The sequence below is a fragment of the Hylobates moloch genome, unplaced genomic scaffold (assembly GCF_009828535.3).
Source record: "Hylobates moloch isolate HMO894 unplaced genomic scaffold, HMol_V3 SCAFFOLD_1, whole genome shotgun sequence".
Lineage (NCBI taxonomy): Eukaryota > Metazoa > Chordata > Mammalia > Primates > Hylobatidae > Hylobates > Hylobates moloch.
Window position 1 is genome coordinate 161,297,372 of NW_026652276.1, and position 21,104 is coordinate 161,318,475.

At 44.3% G+C, this 21,104-nt stretch overlaps 1 protein-coding gene across 14 annotated transcripts in view; it reads left to right on the forward strand.

The window, feature by feature from the left end:
- ICA1 (islet cell autoantigen 1) overlaps nucleotides 1-20,635 on the forward strand; it is a 151,422-nt gene extending 130,787 nt beyond the window's left edge. For 13 of the 14 annotated variants that reach the window (XM_058446910.1, XM_058446918.1, XM_032760635.2 and 10 more), the window contains 2 exons: nucleotides 5,464-5,733; nucleotides 20,363-20,635. In XM_058446910.1, coding sequence (XP_058302893.1) covers nucleotides 5,464-5,733; nucleotides 20,363-20,484 — 392 coding nt within the window. In that variant the 3' untranslated portion in view covers nucleotides 20,485-20,635. Of the gene's footprint in view, nucleotides 1-5,463; nucleotides 5,734-17,896; nucleotides 18,109-20,362 lie in introns of all 14 variants that reach the window. The other variant, XR_009215718.1, reaches the window with a different exon arrangement.
- The last annotated feature ends 469 nt before the right edge of the window (nucleotides 20,636-21,104 follow it).

Consider the following 21,104-nt stretch of genomic DNA (forward strand, 5'->3'; position numbering starts at 1 on the left):
GTGCCTGGCTGCCAGTGGAGCCATCTGACCTTAGAAACCCTCAACACTTTACAAAAGCTTAAATATTAATTTATACATGAGATCCTTAATAGGTTCTGAAGTAAAAGCAGAGTGCTGCAGTTAGAAAACACCTTGACTTGTGAGTCGGGGTCCCTAGCAAGATTGTCTGTAACTAATAAATTTTGTGTCATTGGGTAGGTTATTTAACCTGGGTGTCTTTTTCCTTATCTGTAAAGTGAGTTAGAGAAGATGATCTCTAAGATTCCTATTGGTTGCAAAAAAAAAAAAAAAAGAAGAAAGAAAAGAAAAAGTATGATTTTTCTCACTGGGATGAATCATCAGGTTCCCAGAATATGTTTGAGCAATGGCAAGTAGAGAAGTTTTGCCAAATGGAATGAAGGCTTTCCAATTGGCTGTGTTGATGGGTAGCTGAAAGGGCTGCATTCGTGCTTGACTGCAGAGGTCCTGAATACCACTAGACAGAGTGTTGGTTTACCCAGTAGTCAGGGAGCCATTGAAGGCCTTTGAGTAAGTGAGTGATCTCACATCCGGCCTAACTTTGCTTTCTGTTGCTTATAACAGAATACCAGCAACTGGATAATTTATAAAGAAAAGGGCTCATGCCTGTAATCCTAGCACTTTGGGAGATCAAGGCAGGAGGATCACTTGAGACCAAGAGGACAACAAAGTAAAACCTTATCTCTACAAAAGTTTTAAAAGTTAGCCAGGCATGGTGTCATGTGCCTGTAGTCCCAGCTACTCGGGAGGCACTCCAGCCTGGAGTGCTATGGTTGCACCACTGCACTCCAGCCTGAATGACAGAGTGAGACTCTGTAAAGAAAAAGAAAAGAAAAGAAAGAAATGGAATTTATTTCTCAGAGTTATAGGGGCTAAAAAGTCCAATTCCGAGGGGACACATCTGGTGAGGGCCTTTTTGCTGGTGGTTACTCTGCTGAGTCCCGAGGCGGCTTAGGGCATCACATCGTGAGGGGGCCGAGTGTGCTCCCTCGGGTCTCTCTTCCTCTTCTTATAAAAGCCACCAGTCCCACTCCCATGATAATCCATTAATTCATTAATCCATTAATGGGTTAACCCATTTGTGAGGGCAGAGCCCTCATGACCCAATCACCTCTTAAAGGCCCCACCTCTCAATGCTGCCACACTAGGGATTAAATATCAGCATGAATTTTGGAGGGGACAGATATGCAAACCATAACACAGACTAAGCAAAGATACACAGTAAGAGGGTTCCTCTATTGAGCACCAGCAGCTTCTCCAATGGGCAAACCCAGAAGGGCTCCCAGACAGGAATTTGTCATTGGAGTTCCAGAAAGAACTTGGAATTGGAGGTAGAGATTGGAGAACCTTCTGAGGTGACATTGGAACCCTAAGAATAGAAAAGATCTCTATAGAGAATGTAGGGAAGGTATGATGGTTTGGGATGAAACCTTAAAGGCAGCCAGAGTAGGAGGAGGCAGTGGAGAAGGTACTGTCAGGGAGATGGGAGGTCATCCAAGAGAGCCGCCTCATGGGGACTCCCAGGAGATGGCAGCATTGCCAGGCTGGGCAGTGGTACAAATGATGCCGTACCTGGGAAAGGTAAAGGCCTGGGAAAAGAGCATCAGAATGGGCCATGAGGATCTCACTGCTGACCTTCAAGAGAGCTACTTCAGTACAGGGTGGGAGCAGGAACTTAATTACAGGCAGCTGAGAAAAGAGTAGAGACAGAGTATGTGGTTGTGGAAGGAAGAAGAAACCAGAACAGTAACTTGAAAGTGTGGGTGGGGGGGTGCAGAGAGCAACATCAAGTGAAGGCTCATTATTGTTGAGATAGGCACACATCTCCTGTGGCTAGGGGAAGGAAGCATTGGAATATGAAAGACTAAAGATGCTGGATCTGAATAATGGTGGGAACAGAGCAGACTTCAGGAAGGAGGGGAGGGCACAGAGAGAGCTTATCCTAGAAAGGAGAGGCAATGCCTGCAAGGTCACACGGAGTTGGAGACAGGTGAGGATGTGAGTACATCATGTCTGTTGGCTCTTATTTTTGCAGCAGTGTCTGTAGTTGGCTTATCTGATAAGACAGTAAACGTGGAGACTTGGGAGCCTGCAAGAGAGTGAAGGGAACTTGGAGTAGCATCTGTGGGTTTGGCACCTGAGAGATCCTCAACCCTTGTTCATCCTTTAAGACAAAAGCAGGATTGGGGCACCATAACCCAGAAGCAATCCACGTCTGCATGGGTGGAAGCCCTGACTCCAGTTGGGAGTTTCTTACTAGAGTTTCTCCCAAAGAGTTTATCACATCTCTGCATGTGTCTCCATTTTCTCTCAGTTGAGTTGAATTTTTTTCAAAGAAAATGATAGCATGATTCGCAAGAGCCAACTGACTATTATAGAGTTATTTCTCAAGTCTCAACTTGTCTGGTTACAGACCTGAACCTGTCCTTTTCTACTTGTAATTAGATTTTTCTTACCTGTTATGTGTAATAATTTTAAGCATCTTAATTATCAGTGCAATAATTGGGAGGTTTTTGAGTTTTATGGTTCAAGTCAGTGCCAGTTTCATTGCTTTTAGCTAAGTAGTAAGTTCTCTTAAAAGAGAAAATGTGCACTGTGCAGCCTGTTAACTGTTGAATAACCAGGAAGCCAAATAAAAGGCTAAATTCAATGGTAGGCCTCAGTGTAGGCAAAATCTGTATTTAGAACTGGCTGTAGGCAATATCCTCACCAAGGGTCCTTTTCTCTTTTCTGTCACTAAAAAGTTTGAGTTGAATAGGATATGGTATTAGTAAAAAGTTTTCTGGTTGCAAGTGATAGAAAAACCCTATTTGAAGTAGTTTAGGTTTAAATTTTTAAAAGCAAAAAAGAATGTATTGATCCATGTAATGGGGACGCTCAATTGTGGATTGGCTTCAAGCAAGGCTGGATCCAGGGGCTTAGACAGTGTTGTCAGGATTCTCTCTCCACTTCTTGAGGCTGTTTCCCTCTATGTGTTGACTTCATTATCACTGGAAGCCTGAAATTTGCATCTTTAGAGCTTGGAATCCCAAGAAAGAGAGGCCCTCTTCCATTAAGTTTCTATATACCAAATTCTGGGAGGTGTCCGGCATGTGTCCACCCCTGAGCCAATCACCATGGCCTGGGGGATGGAGGACTCTGGTCAGCCTCGTCAGTCATTCACTGGGGTGGAGGGTAAGGAGTCATTTTTAGAGGCATCTCACCAGGATCACATGGAGAAGGCATTTTCCCAAAGGGAAAACTGAAGAAGCAGAGGGAAGGGATGCTGAGTTAGCAAAAACCACCAAAGTCCATTATAAACACCATAGCACAAAACCTAAACAATAAAAACAAAGATGGACCTATTACCGTCTGTGGTTATTTTTAGAAGGCTTACAGTTTATTATTTGTTGTTGCTAATGTTAATGATGATCTTCCCTGGACAGACATCTATACTAAAGTAGTGAAGCCTCCCTAAGGGTTTGACTTAGTGGAGGGCTGTATAAAGCGACTGTAGAAGGAACATACGTCATTTCCAAGGTGGATTTGAAATTATCTGCTCCTCCAGGGTCTACACATTGACTTGACTTGGTTTCAATAAAATAGGTTTGGTTCAGTAATTATCTGGTTTCAGTCAGGGCAAAAAGTAAACTATAAGAAAGGGTTTGGGCATTCCAGTCCTACCTGAAAGTAGGAAGTATAGAGTTTTGTAATGTTAATAATCCTTAAAAGGGTAATGCTGAGGAGGGGAGCATGCATAGATACAGGTGTTGACAGACACATCCTGAGCTGCGAAGGTTGCTCTCCTTTCCTTCAGCTCCTGCCTTCATCCACAGAGGTGGGCCACCTGCCTGACCTTACAGTCCTGCCTCGCCCACCATGTGCAGGCTCAAGTGGTTCCTGAACTACCCTGTTAATATCACACTGTCTCAGAAGCCTGTTTAAAATGCCATTTTCCCCATCTTCTCACCCACAACACCTACAGGCTATGTCTTAGTGAGAATTTCTGTGATAACACAGACAATAAGAATGCTTACATTAGACAGTTGTCCGACGAAAATGATGTTTTGCCACTATTTTTAAACCACAGGGACATGAGAGTGACTAGATTCTTCCCCTCCCTGATTTATAGCCTGTCTGCTCAGCACATCAGAAATCCCCTTCATCTTTAGATCTTTATGTAAAGTGTGATTGAAAATAGATCCAGTAAAGCCAACAAAGAGAACTTTAAAAAAAAAAAAAGCCTTTACTTACTAATTATCTTATATATTTGAAGAAAACCTGGTCATCTCATTTAATATGACCATATCAGAATTACAGCATGTCTCAGAAAAAAAACATAAATCCTAATTTTTTTCTCCTCTTTGTGAATTAGCAGCAAAAATGTTTATAGTTTCCAAATGGCAATTAGATACCACCACAAAGCCACAGTTGATAACACCATCAGTCTTTGGTTCTCAAAATATGTAATAAACCTAGTGAAAGGACTTGGTGTAAGATTTCTGATAGTAATGCTACTCATATTCAATATTCAGTATTCTGCCAATGTTCGTAATGTAAGGATGGCTGCCTTCTTTAAAGCCTTCCTTCTGGAAAGGCAGTTAGGTTTAAGGTGTATTTATTTTGGTCTTTCTGACAACACCGAGGTGGCTGTTATTAACATGATAACCTTGTGGATGAGCAAAGAGAGGCTCAAGGGGGTCTAAGGGTTTTACTGAAGTCACATAGCAGGGAAGGGGTGGACCTGAGGCTTCCCCTCTGATCCGGTGCTCACTTCAATGCCCCTAGAACTGTGTCTCTAGCCTGTGAAACTCCCTGACCCACAGCCTCTTTCCCTTTTATTTTATTGCTGCAAAAGGTACTTAGGCAAACCAGACCCACTTTTCCTTTGCTTCATGCAATGGAGTTTCAGCAAAGTGGGAAGGAAGTAAGGATGCCTCTCTTGGGCATTGTTGAGCTTCTGGACATCCTCCCCTTCCCTGTCGTGCCCTGGGCCAGGCGTGGTGAAAGTTCTCTCCCCATCCTGGGTGGCAGGACAGGCTGCCACATGGCGTGTTGCTGTTCCAGCCCAGGCAATGTGTATTGAGGGCTTGCGTGGGAAGATTTGGGAAGCTATGCAAACAAGGAACTAAGATCTCCAACATGTTTTCAATCTTGGCTTTGTTTCATATCTGAGAAATGTTTTGGTAAATTTGTTTTTATATTAAAGAAAAACCAAAACCCTAGAGTCTGATGCCCAGAAACTGAACTTGCTTTGGAGGACAGGGGACAAGGGAACATGGGATTAGAAATTTAATTCTATAAACTCTTAAGAGAGGCTATAATAATAGGATGAACTTATATTTTGATGACTTTTTTCTTAAATCTAGCCATCACCCAGTCTCCCCATTCGCAGCCCCCACAGCATTGATTCCTGAGGGCTTGAGCCCTCCGTGGTGATGTTTTTTTCTCTGTTACTTCAATCAGCTTGCCTGGGACCAGTGGCAGGGACCCCGGAACCTGAAGGTGCTGACAAAGATGACCTGCTGCTGTTGAGTGAGATCTTCAATGCTTCCTCCCTGGAAGAGGGCGAGTTCAGCAAAGAGTGGGCCGCTGTGTTTGGGGATGGCCAAGTGAAGGAGCCAGTGCCCACTATGGCCCTGGGAGAGCCAGACCCCAAGCCCCAGACAGGCTCAGGTTTCCTTCCTTCGCAGCTTTTAGACCAAAATATGAAAGACTTACAGGCCTCGCTACAAGGTAGGTATGGTGGGGATTGAACTGGGGCTTTTGTTTGTTCATTCTTTTTTATTTTCAATCCAAAGGCATATTTCTTCCTTCTTTGTCTTTTTTAATGTTTTCTCTATTTTTATTGACTTTTTAACTGGAGACTTAGAATCACATTCCAACTTGATGTTTCAGGGTTTAAAATACATCCCTTTTCATAATTCTCCCCTGTGTTAACATCAAAGGTTAGATGAGTGGTTCTAAATCATATTGTCATCCTTTGATTTTAGTCTTCTTGTGGCATACTTGAGAGGATCAAACTGCTTTCGTGGTCAAGGCCCCGTTGACTTGGCCACTCCGCCCTGGGTTCACCACGTTCCCATAAGCATGCCCTCTTCCTGGGTGCTGACTGACATTGCACGGGGCTTCTTCACTCTTTTTGCACACTAAGTTTTATCTTGCATTTCTGCTCCCTTTCTGTCCTGATCCACTTCTCCCCTGAGGACCCCACACTAGCTCCACTCTTCTGGTTCTGCCCGAAACACAGGGCCAAACATTACCTCCTCAGCCACAGAAAAAGTAGAGTTTCCCCACTGATCAGAAGTGGTTTCTCAGGCCAGGCACAGTGGCTCATGCCTGTAATCCCAGCACTTTGGGAGGCTGAGGTGAGAGGATCACTTGAGATCAGGAGTTTGAGACCAGCCTGGCCAACAATGGTGGAAACCCGTCTCTACTAAAAATACAAAAAAAAAAAAAAAAAAAAAGAAAGAAACTTAGGTAGGCATGATGGCACGTGCCTGTAATCCCAAATCCCAGGAGGCTAAGGCAGGAGAATCGCTTGAACCCAGGAGGCAAAGTTGCAGTGAGCCAAGATCATGCTACTGCACTACAGCCTGGGCAACAGAGTGAGACTCTGTCTGAAAAAAAAAAAAAAAAATGCTGGCGGGGTTGTCAACATCAGTAAGGATTCAAGGTACACCAACCGAGTGCTGGCTGAGAATTGCTAGCATTGGAACACATTGGTTGACAGTGCAAAGCCTGAAACTCATGTTGAAATTTAAATTTTTGAGTTTCTAAACACACAGGCTTCTGAAAGGAAACCATTTTTTAGTATTTCAACACTTTTTCCTTCTTTCATGTGACTTTAATTGTAAAACAGGAATCACTTAAGAAATTATCAAACTGTTTTGGTTTTTCTATGAATTTAGGCTGTCTCCCTAATAAACAACATGTTTATCTGGCACTTAAAGCTGAGAACAAAACGGTAAAGCTGGAACGATTAAGTAATTATGGGCTATTAAAACCTTAGGTCTTTGGAGATGAGATCATGGACACAAGAGTTGGTGGGCAAGACCAAAAAAAGTCTTTTGTTTTTTTTAATGAAATACATGACTCCTTTTATCTTCCTTTGGGAGTCTTGTTTCATAGCCATTTCATTTATTTGCAGTAATGGAGGTAGAGATAGCAGGGATAAATGAAATCTAAAAATGTTTCTCCACCCTGAGTTTCACCCCAGGTTTCACCACCTCATTCACGGGAGCTGCAAATGAGTAAGGCTGCCAACTGACTAGAGTTTCATCCCCACCCACCTGTGGTGGAGGTGCTAACAAGCCCTGAGAGAGTCGAGGCAGAGCCCAGATCCTCAAGTGATATCTTAGGGCTGCTGAGGACTCCCCAGCTGTGTTGCAGAATGAACCCCACTCAGATCCTCAGCTTTGGAAACACAAGAGCCCCTACTACCCACAGGGAATGGTTGCAACTGTGTTGCTGCTTAGCCAGGGTGGCCGAGTGTCAGTCATTGTAAGAGCCCATGCACACACATCAGCAGACAGCCAAGAAGTCAGAGCTCCACGCCCACTTCCTGAGCAGGCAAAGTGAGAGAAGCTCATCTCAGTGCCCATGATGGGGCTGCCAGACTATGCCTGAGAGCTATGACAAGGGCAGCGGCCATGGGGAATTGCACTTCAGCCTTGCCCCATATACATGGGAAAGGCACCAAACCACACTGAGGTCTAAGCAGGGAGGTGTTCTGAGAAGGAGAGAGAAAACAAGCTCATGCTACGGAAAGAGAAACAGGAACTGCAAAGGGAGGCCATTTGTTACTCAGGCCAACAAAATCTCATTTGAGGTTGCCATCCTACTAGCACTTTAGCAAGTCTCTCATTCATTCAACAAATATTTACTGGGTCCCACTGTGTGCCAGGCGCTGGGAATTCAGCTGAGGACAAAACAGACAAGGCTGTCTGCTGTCCTGGAACTCAAATTGTGACAGGATGCAGACAGGCAGTGAATAATAAGCATAATAATAAGCAAATCGCATAGTAGGCTAGAAAGTGATCAATGTTAGGGAGAAAAGGAAAAAGTGGAGCCTGGGGATAATGGAGTGTTGGGGCTGCCAGGGTAGTATGTCAGCCTGCAGAGCTCAATAGGTTCTTACTGGGAAGATGAGATCTGAGCAGAGACTTGCAGGAGGTGAGAATGAACCATGTGGAGCTCTGGGCAAAGGCAACAACCTGTGCCAATGCCCTAAGGTGAGGACGTGCCTGGCACAGTGAAGGGTCTTCAGGAAGGACACTTGGCTGGAGCCGACTAAGCAAGCGGGAGGGATGCTCAGAGGATGCAAAGGCAGAGGCCAGGCCACACAGGGACTCATAGCTGTTGGAAGAACTTAGACCTTTTTTCAGCCCAAGTAAAATCGGGAGCCATCACAGGATCTTGAGCCAAAGAGAAACATGATCTGATTTCCTATTTAAAAGGGTCATTCTGTCTGCTAGAAGTTTTATTTCCTCTGCTGGGATTCTATCAAGGTCAGTGTTAAAGGAGTTACCATCCGGTCATGATGGCTCACGCCTGTAATCCCAGCACTTTAGGAGGCCGAGGTGGGCAGGTGGCTTGAGGTCAGGAGTTTGAGACCAGCCTGGTCAACATGGTGAAACCCTGTCTCTACTAAAAATACAAAAATTAGCTGGGTGTGGTGGTGTGCACCTGTGGGTCCAGCTACTCGGGAGGCTGAGGCAGGAGAATCATTTGAACCCAGGAGGCAGAGATTTCAGTGACCTGAGATCACGCCACTACACTCCAGTCCGGGTGACAGAGTGAGTGAGACTCTGTCTCTAAAAAAAAAAAAAAAATGTTGAGTTAACTTGTAACTACTGTACTATTTCCTTTGCATGCAAACAGCTGCCAGTTGAATACCTACAGAATTGAAATGATAGGAGGAAAAAAAGCCAAACCTAAGTGGTTGAAACAAGCAGCCCATTCAGCTTCTGCCACACTTACAGATTCCCAGCAGGTGCTCCCAGTTCAGGGATCCTTCAACATGTGTATCTTACAAATGAAGGATGAACATTATGCTTCCATGACTGATCATGTCAAATTCTGCCTTCTGTGCTTCTATTAGGACCCTCAATCCCCTCAAAAAAGAGGAAAGGATGAATGTTAGCTTGAGATTTTTTTTCACTGCATCCATGGCCTAGAAAATCTACCTATACACGGCCGGGCGCGGTGGCTCATGCCTGTAATCCCAGCACTTTGGGAGGCTAAGGTGGGCAGATCATGAGGTCAAGAGGTCGAGACCATGCTGGCCAAAATGGTGAAATCCTGTCTCTACTAAAAATACAAAAATTAGCTGGGCATGGTGGTGCATGCCTGTAGTCCCAGCTACTCGGGAGGCTGAGGCAGGAGAATCACTTGAACCCGAGAACCAGAGTGAGCAGAGATTGCGCCACTGCACTCCAGCCTGGGCAATAGAAGGATACTCTGTCTATTAAAAAAAAAATCTACCTATACACATGAATAGTTATATATAATAGTTTAACGATTACTATTAAACATTGGCCACCCTATATTGAAACTGCCTCCCCTGATCAACCAGATGATCTCAAAGACCAATTTCAATAAACCACTTAAATGACTAAGCAGTCAAACTAAACACAGAGTAGAAAATCTCACTGGGTTGGCCAGGTACTGTGGCTCACACCGGTAATCCTAGCACTTTGGAAGGCTGAGGCAGGAGGATTGCTTGAGGCCAGAAGTTTGAGACCAGCCTGGGCAATATAGTGAGTCGCCATCTCTACAAAAAAAAAAAAAAAAAAATTTCTTTTTAAGTAGCTGAGCATGCTGGCGCATGCCTGTAGTCCTAGCTACTTGGGGGACTGAGGTGAGAGGATTGCTTGAGCCTGGAAGGTAGAGGTTGCAGTGAGCTGTGATCATGCCACTGCACTCTGGCCTGGGCAACACAGACCCTGTATCAAAAAAATAAAACAAGTGTTTGGCATACTGGCTCAGTGACACACTGGGGAGGAGTTCAGAGCCTGGGTTTTATATTGCAATTCCCCCGCCCCTCCTCACTCTGAATCTGGTGGTCAGGCCCCTTCAGTTCTCTGGGCCTTTACCTCTTACCTGTAAAATAAGGTCATGGACTTAGCTTCTTTTCCCTGTGTTATCTTCTTATCCCTCGGTTAGTTCCCACTGCAGAGATGCTGAGGTCTAAAATTGTATGATTCAGTGAATCTACGATTTGTAGATGGTAAAATAACAGCCAGCACTCAGTGTGGCACGTGCTATGTGCCAAGAACTGTCCTGTGTGCTTTTCACATGGATGAACTTTAATCCTCCCCATACCCTTCCCAGCCAGCTACTATTATCCGTTTTATTGCCTGGGAAACTGAAGAACAGTGGTTAAGTGATGTGCCCAAGATCACGCTCCTGTTAACGGGCAGGCTGGATTTTGAGCCCGGGCAGCCTGACTCCAGAATCCGTGCCTTTCACCATTCCCTTCCCTGGCCTCTCAGTACAGTCTCTGATAGCAAAAGGGATTTCCCAGTGGGGCTCTTCAGACCCCTCTTTGGAAGTCGTCAGAGGGGCAGGACTTGTAATGACACCCTGGCCTGGGCATCCTGGTCGCACACAAGGATAGAGATATTTGGGGAGCTATAAAGGAGGAATGGGTGTGGGAGACAGAGGCTAAGTCCACACAAAATTGAATGATGTTCCAGAATAGAATATTTGAAATTGAGATTGTCCTAGGAAATCTTGTTCCTGTGTGCCAGCAGCTACATTCACTCTGGCACACTCCTGCTGCGTCTCAGGTTTTCCTGGCTCTCCGAGAGAGACTGGGGCAGCGAGTCCTCAGGGACAGGCACCAGGACTGAAGTGCAAGCTCTGGGCTGCCTCCCCAGCTCCCTCACCCCCTCTCACAATCCACATTTCCCCCTCCTCTTCCACCTTCATCTCTTCAGTTTCCTCCTCTGTCATCTCCCTGGATTCTCCCCTGCTTTTCTACCTCTCTTCTTCGACTTCTCTCCTCGTTCTGTCCCCAGTACCCTGGGGAAATGGAGAGGAAGGGGGATTTCGAGAAGAGTGACATCCTCTTTTCCTCCGACTTTAAGCTCTAAGAGTCCGAAACAAAGGAATGCATGTAGACTCAAGTTGTGCTGAAAATGAGAAGATGAAGTTAATTTTAGCTGGGATTTCTAAGAGTGTCTGAAGTTATCAGCATGATAGGGGGTGGGGGTTCCTGTGTCATGCAGTGATGAGAAAATTGTGCCTTCCCGAGGCCTCTTTGTGTGAGTAGGAGGAGAGCCAGCCAGAGAGGCCACCTGAGCTGGAGACAGGTGATGCTGAGAGGTCTCAGAGTCAATGTTCTCAATTCTCTACCCATTTCCAAAATTTAGAGGTAGACACTGATACTAGAAAGATTACCAGCTGCTCAAAATAAATGCATCAGGACATCTCTTAATTTAGGACTCTGCAAACCAAAGTTAGGAATCTTGTTCGAAATTCCCAAAAACATACAGCCTTTTGTTCCTTCACAGTATTCTTTTGTTTTACCGAATTCTGAGATGCCGTTGCCATTTGGGTGGATTTCCATTTAAGGCTAATATAATGTCAGGCTTCAGGTTATCTCCATTTCACCTTTCCTCAAACAGTGCTCACCTCCTGCCAGTCCTGGCTTAGCCTGGCTCCAGGTAATTGACATTCCCAGTACTCAGAATCATGTGAGGGAAAAGACCATGGGGTGTATTTATAGTTTGAATGCAGAGCAGGCACTCTCAGCACAAGGCAATGGAACGGAGTTCCACCAAAGTGCAGCACTTCCTATGCCTGCTGAGGAGCATTTGCAGGTCTTGGAGCTCTGCAGAATTTAGTCCACAGAAGGAACTTTGATCTACTCCACACCCGTTTTATAGAACAGGGAATCAAGGAGCCCCAGAAAGGCCTTGTGACCTGCTTAGTTGTTGCAGTTGTTCCACCATTTGAATAAGGTCTAAACTCCTCAGCATGGCTTACTAGGTCCTTTAGGACACGACTGTCTCCTCACTGCCCACACCTCCCACATCTTTGCTTAGCTGTCTTTGTGGCATTGTTTCCCTGGAGAACCACATGTGCTATCAGCACGCCCGACTCCAGCCATATCAAGCTTCAGTGCACCCGTCTGTCCCCACCATGGGGTCTTGGCACATGCTCTCCCTTCTCCTTAGAGCATGCCACTCACCTACGCAGCATGCTGCTTGTCTTACCTGGCTAACTTCTCATCCTTCAGTGTCTCCGCTCCAATGTCATCTCACTGAGGAGCCTTCCTTGAGTCCCCCCTCCCCAGCAGTCAGGGTGTTTCTGCTGCCCACGTCCATGACAACCTGTACTTAATCATTCCTCTCCCCTTACCTTGTTGTAAAATGGATTCACTTTATTTTAACTTTTAGTTTCTATGGGAATAGTAGACGTATGTATTTATGGGGTATGTGAGATATTTTGGTACAGGCGTGCAATGTGTAATAATGACATCAGGGTAAATGGGGTGTTCATCACCTCAAGCATTTCTCATTTCTTTGTGTTACACACATTCCAATTATACTCTTTGGGTTATTTTTAAATGTACTATAAATTATTGTTGACTGCAGCCACCCTGTCGTGCTATCAAATGCTAGATCATATTTATTCTATCTAACTATATTTTTGTACCCGCAAACCATCCCTACTGCTCCCACCCCTACCACCCTTTCCAGCCTCTGGTAACCATCATTCTACTTTCTATTTCCATGAATTGAATTGTTTTCATTTTTAGCTCCCGCAAATGAGTAAGAACATGCAAAGTTTGTCTTTCTGTGCCTGGCTTAGTTCACTTAACATAATGTCTTCCAGTTCCATCCAGGTTGTTGCAAATGACAGGATCTCATTCTGATTCCATTTTCTGTCTCTTGCTCTAGGTTGTCATGGGAACAGGGCCCATATTTATGTTGCTCACCATCATATTTCCAGAACACAGCTCAGTGCCTGGAATACACTAAATGTTCAAAAGTACTTGCTGGCTGGCTGGCTGGCTGGCTGGCTGGATGGATGGATGGATGGCAAGAAGTGGGGGAGAGGACAACTGACAAATGACACTAGATGAAAAGAAACCAGTCCTAAAATGTGAACCCTTGAAGATGATGTCCTCGGGGGTTAGTCCTGCCGTCTGCTTAGCTTACAAACTCCCAGATTCAGCTTAGGTTTACTGAAGGCCTGCTCTCTAGTCTCTCTCCTACCTGGTTTCATCTGCAAGATCCCATTTTATCCAGACAACCCCCAAATGAAGCAGGACGTTTTATCTACCCCTTGCAGGCATGGAAACTAGGCCTGAGGGGGAACTGTGGGTGTCAGGATGGTGCTTGGCCGCGTGGTTGTGGTGTTCCCACTCTCTCCTTCACAGGCAGCCCCACCGCAGAGCTCTCCAGGCTGTGATCCCCGCCCAGCCCCGGGCTTCGGCTCTCCTCGCTTGTAATCGACACCCATGGCAAAGCGCAGTGCTGGGCGGTGTCCTTTGGCTTCACTTGCTGCTATAGCTGGCCAGCCTTATGCCTGGCTGATTTAGATTTTCCTTTACGTAAGTAAGGGGGGCAGCTTTTTGCTCTAATAAAATTTTATTTGTTTCCTGCAAATGGGTAGCACATTTGACCTATCAAAGGATCCTGAAAGCTAGGGTAGTCATTTTGTTCACAGAACTCAGTGCCCTGGTTGCTCGCTCTTCACCACCCCTCTCCTGACATAACTACTCTGAGATGGGCTGACATCTTCCTAGCCACACCTTCATGTTAAAAATGCCTCAGCCAACTCGCACCAGCTAGAGAACAGTTGATGGCAATTATGGGAATATTAGCAACACTAAGTTCTCTTTAAATAGCATTTTTTCCTGACAGAAGCCAAGACATTTGAAATCTGGCTTGGCATTCAATCCATAATTACCCTCATTGCACCCTTCCCCTAAATAATTTCCAAAGTGATATGAATGAGGTTGAAACTGTAGCTGAGCTTAGTATTTGCTTTTTGTTTTCCATAAATAGTTGGTGTCATAGACATACTATTTTATCTCTTCATGCGCATGTAGTGGAATTGTTAGACTGATGCTTAATAATTGTTCTGAGAAAAGAATGTGACTTGGCAAACTGGCTGTTGTTTCTGCTTCACACCACAGGGAAAGGGAATAATGATACCCTATGTGTGTTTGTGAACATTCTGAGGTGTACTGTTCCCATCATCTTAGCTCCCAAAGAAGGAATGTCTTCAGGCTTTATGATCATCATGTCCTCTGCTGCAGAGAAGCCCCCAAATCCATGGATTCTAGGTGTTCATTGTATGGTTCATGAGTGTTTTAGGTGAACAATATTTAAAAATCCATACTCACAAAGGAATTCAAATAGAAGATACCTGTTTTGTCTATTTAGGAATCTGCCATTATCATCTTTTAAATCACATGTTTGAAAATATAATTTGTATTCCTGGGTCCTCTTATTTATTTTTTGTCTTTGAGATGCATTCTCACTCTGTCACTCAGGCTGGAGTACAGTGGCACGATCTTGGCTCACTGCAACCTCTGCCTCCTGGGTTCGAGTGATTCTCCTGCCTCAGCCTCCTGAGTAGCTGGGATTACAGGTGCCTACCACCACACCCGGCTAATTTTTGTCTTTTTAGTAGAGACAGGGTTTCACCATGTTGGCGGGGCTGGTCTAGAACTCCTGACCTCAAGTGATCCGCCTGCTTTGGCTTCCCAAAGAGCTGGGATTACAGACGTGAGCCACCACACCCGGCCTCTGGGTTCTTTTAAAGTATGACTTGATACACAGATGTTTCACTTATTTATAGCTTTTCAAGAACACACACATTACATGATGGGAAGTGAGTTTCCTTTTGACATATAAATTGATTTCTGCCTCCTTTTAGGAATGTGTTCATGTCATACTTTGAAAAATATAATGCTTCAAGTCTGCCTCTTTTTTCCAGTGTTCTCTGCAGCTGAGTGTCATGCATATTTTTGAAATGGGAAAAATTATCTTGTTTGAGTTCCCACTGTGTCACATAGCATGCAGAGATCAGGGAGGGGTTGACTTCTCTACTCCTCACCTGGCTTTACTGAGTCAGTTCAAGTTCTCTCTGGAAGTTCCTGGCCCTCCAGGAACTCTGTCAGAGGACAATAGGATCGAAGTGCATAAAGCTGCAAGATTGGGAGTCAGCTGCCTGGGAGTGTGGGGTCCTGAAGTGGGCCCCTCTGATTCTTAGGAGAACCTCTCGCCTAGTCCTCACACTGGCCCAAAAGGCATCCTGTGATTCTAATCGAAATGGTGACCTAGGCAGCCTCAGACCAGCTGAGGAAGTGCTTCCCGGACTTTTACTTACATAACAATCACTGAGTGTTTGCTAAAATCTTTTCCTGGGCTTTACCTGCAGGGATTCTGATTCAGTAGGTCAGCATTGGCTCATGAACTTGAATTTCTAACCAGCACATAGGTGATGCCCATGCCTCTGTTGAGGGCACACATTGTGAGAACCATTGCTCTGAGAGACTGAGGGCAAGCTGCAGGGGTTAGGGAAAGGTGGCATGGGCTCTGGAGGACAGGTGGGTCTTGGGCACACTTAGTGTTGGAGAAGGATTGCAGGAAAGGGTGACAGTTACCAGTTAGATTCAATACTTCGCAGCTTTTCTATGATCAGCATTATTTGGCACACACAGAAACCACAACTTTAACTTTCCACATTTACCACTGTTTTATGTGATTTGGGTCTAGAAGGAAAATGGTCAGGGGCCAATTTTCTAGGAACCAGGGAGGTTATGTTATTCCTGGATTACACCAAATACTGGTCATTTAAAAAAATTGTTTTATTGCAGTATAATTTATATGCCAAAAATTCACCCATTGTAAGAGAACAGCTCAAGGATTTCTGGTAACTTTATATTGTGCAGCCTTCACCACAGTCCAGTGTTAGAACATTTCCACGGTCCCAGATAGCTCCCTCCAAGTCTAGTACTTTTGATTGTTTGTGAATTCTGTTATGTGTATGTTCAAATACCTTTCCAATGAATAACAATGCCTTTTAGAACTCTTTGTATTTTTTCGTTGTTCTAGATTCAATAAATAGGTCACAGGCCACCTGTTTCATTAAGTTAGTCTTAATAAATAAGTTTGTAAGGTTTGTGCCATTTGCCTAAAATGAAATACTTCAACCAGTGAGTATTATTATAATACTGAATATGTGCCAGGTACTGCTTTGCAATCTCTTAAAATAATGCTTTAGAAGTATACTTCTCATGGTTTAAAAGAGTATTCTGTTTATATTAATGCAATAGTCATATATTTGAACACCCATTGTGTAGCATTCAGTGCACTAAAGGATATAAACATGAATAATACATTGTCCCTGGCTTCCAGGGGCTCAGGACTCTAGGAAATGAGATGAAAGTGTAAGCTAAGAAATACAGTATAATTCTATAATGAAGTCCACTGGAAAGTGTAAAGCTTAGGATGGCAGAGTGAACAAGTGGCATTAAATCCTATACTTTTTGTGCCATCTACTGAGTGGCATTCTTGCTCTGGACATTGGTTTCACTGCCCCATCTGAACTCTGCCTTCCAAACATGATCTCTCTTGAGGGCCTTATCAGATACAAATCTTTTCCTTAAAAAACACTGTGACCAGAGTATCCCAATAAAAGGATACAGTTTTAAGCATAATGATCCCAACAGTGATGCATCCTCTGATGGTCTACATTTTATAGTGAGAATCAACAATCCATTTAATCAGCAAACATCTACCTGTGCTGTGTTAAGTATTTTGGAGCAAATTGAAAAACAAAAAATTCCTTGTCTTATTGAGAAGGTAAGACTTGCATATATAGAATGAAAGCAGAGGTACAAAGAAGCTTATGGTAAAGTTCTACTTTAAATATGAGTCATGCCAAAACCTCCAGGACAGACAGTAAATGCTGTGTGGAACTAGGTTTGCTGTCCCTAAAACAGGAGTGCTGAATGCCTCTTAACCATTCTGGGGCAGGCAGGGCACAAGGGGCATTATAGAACATGTGGTTGGGTTATACAAGGTGTATTAGTCCATTTTCACACTGCTATTAATATAAGGAACTGCCCAAGACTGGATAATTTATAAAGGAAAGGGGTTTAATTGACTCACAGTTCAGCATGACTGGGGAGGCCTCAGGAAACTTAAAATCATGGCAAAGATGAAGGGGAAGCAAAGCGTGTTCTTCACAAGGAGGCAGGAAGGAGAAGTGTGGAGCAAATGGGGAAGAGCTCCTTATAAAACCATCAGATCTCACGAGAACTCACTATCAGGAGAACAGCATGGGGGAAACCATCCCCATGATTCAGTTACCTCACCTAGTCTCTCCCTTGACATGTGGGGATTATGGGGATTACAGTTCAAGGTGAGATTTGGGTGGGGACACAAAGCCTAACCATATCACAAGCCAAATACCATTGTAAGGGGGAGGCATATGTTAACGAGGGATTTCTTTCCCCCTCATATATTTGGACTGGACTGTCATTTACTTATCTGTATTAATTAATTCTCCCCATTTAAATTAGCTGTGTAGAAAATAAAAGGACTGGATCATATTGAAAGTTGAGAAGACGTGCAGTTACTAGTCCTATTGCTTCATTTAATGGTGTTCTCTTTTTTAAGCTTTTCCCCATTTGTGACAGAAAAACAAGGCACCTGAATCCCTAGAGCACCATTGATAATCTTTGGTATGATCATGAAACGACTGTGCTTGAGAAGAAAAATGGGCATAAATAAAGCTAAAAATCAAAGATGCCTTATCCATAGCAATAGTTTAGTTGCTTTTCAGAATCTAACCTTTTCCTTCATTTTTCATATTTTTGGATTGGGTTCGATGATGCATATCTTCTCTCTCCTCAAATGTATTCCAGTATGAGGAACATGGGAGAAATGTCTTATTTTTATTCGGAGGCAACCATGGTCAAGAACCATGGATGTGGCCATCAGCTGGTGGGTCCATGTGACTTCTTCACTAGATCTGACATGCTCTGGTTTTGATCAGAGAGCAATGTCAGTCCTCCTCCTACTCCATGGCCAGTACCAAAGACAAGCAGTCCAAATGACAACAGCCCTGCAGTGAAAGGTAATAACAGCATTTTATCTCTCTGAAATGACAGCTGCCTTCCTTTCCAGTGGCCTAACCTGTTTTCTGTACTACTTTGCTAATTTCCATTTGAACATCTAGGGCTCAAAGCAGGGCTATGAGATGGAGAATTTTGCATAATCCCAGAAATTATATTCTGACTTCTTTTTCTGGCTTAATGCCCTCATTCATAATTCTCTTTATCAAATTGTACCTAATGTGGCTGAGTCAAATATCTACATGTGGTTGGGTGGTCTCCAAGTTTGGTTGGAAATACCAAGGTATGAAAGGCCTCTGAGGTTTGCTATTTTTAGCCAAAAATACCATTGCCACCACCAAATAGGGCATTTAATTTGTGCTCCTCAGAAAGGGCCAGGTTTCGTAGTTGTCAAAAGAGGTCGTTTCAAGTTCATGAGATCTGTTCTCTTTTGGGACAGGTTCCCCAAGGGAGCCTCTGCTCGACTGAAGATATCATCTGTGTTTGCAGCTCTAGCTCTGTTTCTTTGGTATCACTGACTTTCTCTTCTTGGCCACAGGAAGTTAAAGGAAGTGTCTACTCCATTATCATCAAAAAGTGTTCCCATGATGCTCTTTTAAGTGTTATGCAAATAAGTTGCACCTGCTTTGTCTCCAACATTGGCTGCCTGGGGAATGTGAGGATTGTCCCAAAGCACAATCACTGGCTCCTCACGGCAAGGCCATGATAACACTCAGAAGACCTCCTAAGACCCTTGAGGAGGTTAGAAGGAAGGGGAAACAAGCGTGTAGCATATTTTCACTGGGGTCATCTTTAAGATATTTTGATATCCTCTAGCAAGAATAGAGATAGGCTAATCCAGCGAAATCAGTCATGCCCCATACAGTTTCCTTGGGCCACCTCCTTCACGACTAAAGAAAGATGAGTGACTCCCTTTTTTTAGGCAGTACCCTGCCCACTCTCCCTCCAACTAAGCTATAGTGAGCTCTCTTGTCTCTGATAATCATATCAAGATAAACCAGATGATTCCAGGGCTAATTGCACATGGAATTCAATGTTACATAGTAATAACTTGCATATTACCAACTAGTCTTGATATAGTTTTCTCACCATCATAGATACACTGATTTTTACATGTAGATACACTGATATCTACAAAAGACTTGTTTTACAAAAAGAGAAAGGGAGGGGAATCAGAAGTATAAAGTGATCAGTACACTATCTTAGCATTTCAGTGCCATTTTGATGAAAGGATCAAAGGCCCTGTTTATATTGATATAATCCCATTGCCTCTATCCCCTCACTAACCACTTTTAGCAACTTGTCCTACCAATACTTTCTGAGACTCTTTTCAGCCAGATGGCAAGCACATTCCTAGCTGCTCTCAGCTAGAAGGATCACCCATCAGAGACGTTTTCTTCATGTTTCTGACACTCCCACCTGTTGGAGAAGAAAAAAAAACACAGGTCATCCAAGCCAATGAACTTAGATTCTCATGTGGAATGATTTATGTATTTTAAACAAAGACTTCATCTTATTTAGAAATCACTTGCATGAGGCACTCTTTTGAAAATGTTCTCCCCATCTGGAAAATAATTTGGCTGTATAATCGTGGTATTCAGGAAGTTAGGGCAGGTGTTTAGGTGGAAGAGCAGAAGGGAGTATTCCAATGAGGCTGAAGAGTGAGGGGAATTGACCCCCTGGGAGAAGGGAAGGCATGTCAGGGCCCTCCTTTTAACAGGAAAGGATTGAAGAAGGCAGTGACCCTGAGAGAAGAGGAGAAGCCAGGCCTGGGCGCCAAACACTTTTGGGCCTGTTGCTTTGAAGGGTAAAAAGAGTGGCCATAATATTTCTCCTGACCCAGCAGATTTGAAAAGATTCCTCCAGCAGACGGTGGAAAGCCCCTTGCTTCCTCAGCCATTCAGTCTGATTTCTGAAATAACTATGCTATTTCCTGGTTGTGGTGAAGTGGCAGGGCCTGAGGGTTTGATCAGCTTTTCATGGGCTATGGCCATTAGTGGGGCTGGGGTGCAGGTGGGAGTTTGTTAACACAAGAGCTTGTTATTCACGGAGTTTCAGGCCCTGGTTTGGAAATGTTAACCAGCCAACTACCCACGGGTGTTGGAATTCCCTAACTATTGTCAGAGACAGAGTGCAAAGGGATTTGTCTGATTGAACATCCTGCATTTGAAAATGATCTGGACCTGCCTGCATCCCGCATGGCAGAGGTGGACATTTGGAAGGGGGGTTTGCTCATGTTTCCTCTTCTCTCCCCAGAACCTGCTAAGGCTGCCTCAGACCTGACTGCCTGGTTCAGCCTCTTCGCTGACCTCGACCCACTCTCAAATCCTGATGCTGTTGGGAAAACCGATAAAGAACACGAATTGCTCAATGCATGAATCTGTACCCTTCGGGAGGGCACTCACATGCCACCCCCAGCAGCTCCCCCGGGGGCTAGCAGAAGTATAAAGTGATCAGTATGCTGTTTTAATAATTATGTGTCATTTTAATAAAATGAAAGGGTCAACGGCCCTGTTTATATTGGTATAATTATTTACTCTTATTTGGTATAAAGGGTTTTCGTGTATCTCTATGTGGACCTAAATAATACAGGATTGTCTACAAGCGGTTTCCAGTCCGCCGCTCTCCTGCCTACATCCCATCATGGCTGCTGCGGTGTCACTGGGCTACCGTGAGATCCAAGTTGAAATCAGAAGCCTACTTTGATGGTAGGTTTGAATGACGTGTCCTACAGCCTCAGAGGCAGCAGGGGGCTAGCAAAGCTTAAATGCCTCCTTCTCTGCCCCCAGCCTCTGTCCCCCTTGGAGGAGGGCTGTAGGAAGATTCCCTCTTCCTGCCAAGCCACCTTCCAGTGAGCTCTGGATGAAGCTCTGGCCAACCAAAGACACTGTCCCCACAGCAGGTGCCTGGTGGGCCACGTGTTCTCACACTGGTGGAGAAGCTGGGCTTCTCTCCAAGGCACAAACCTTTCTATGGAAAGCAGCCATATTTGCAGATA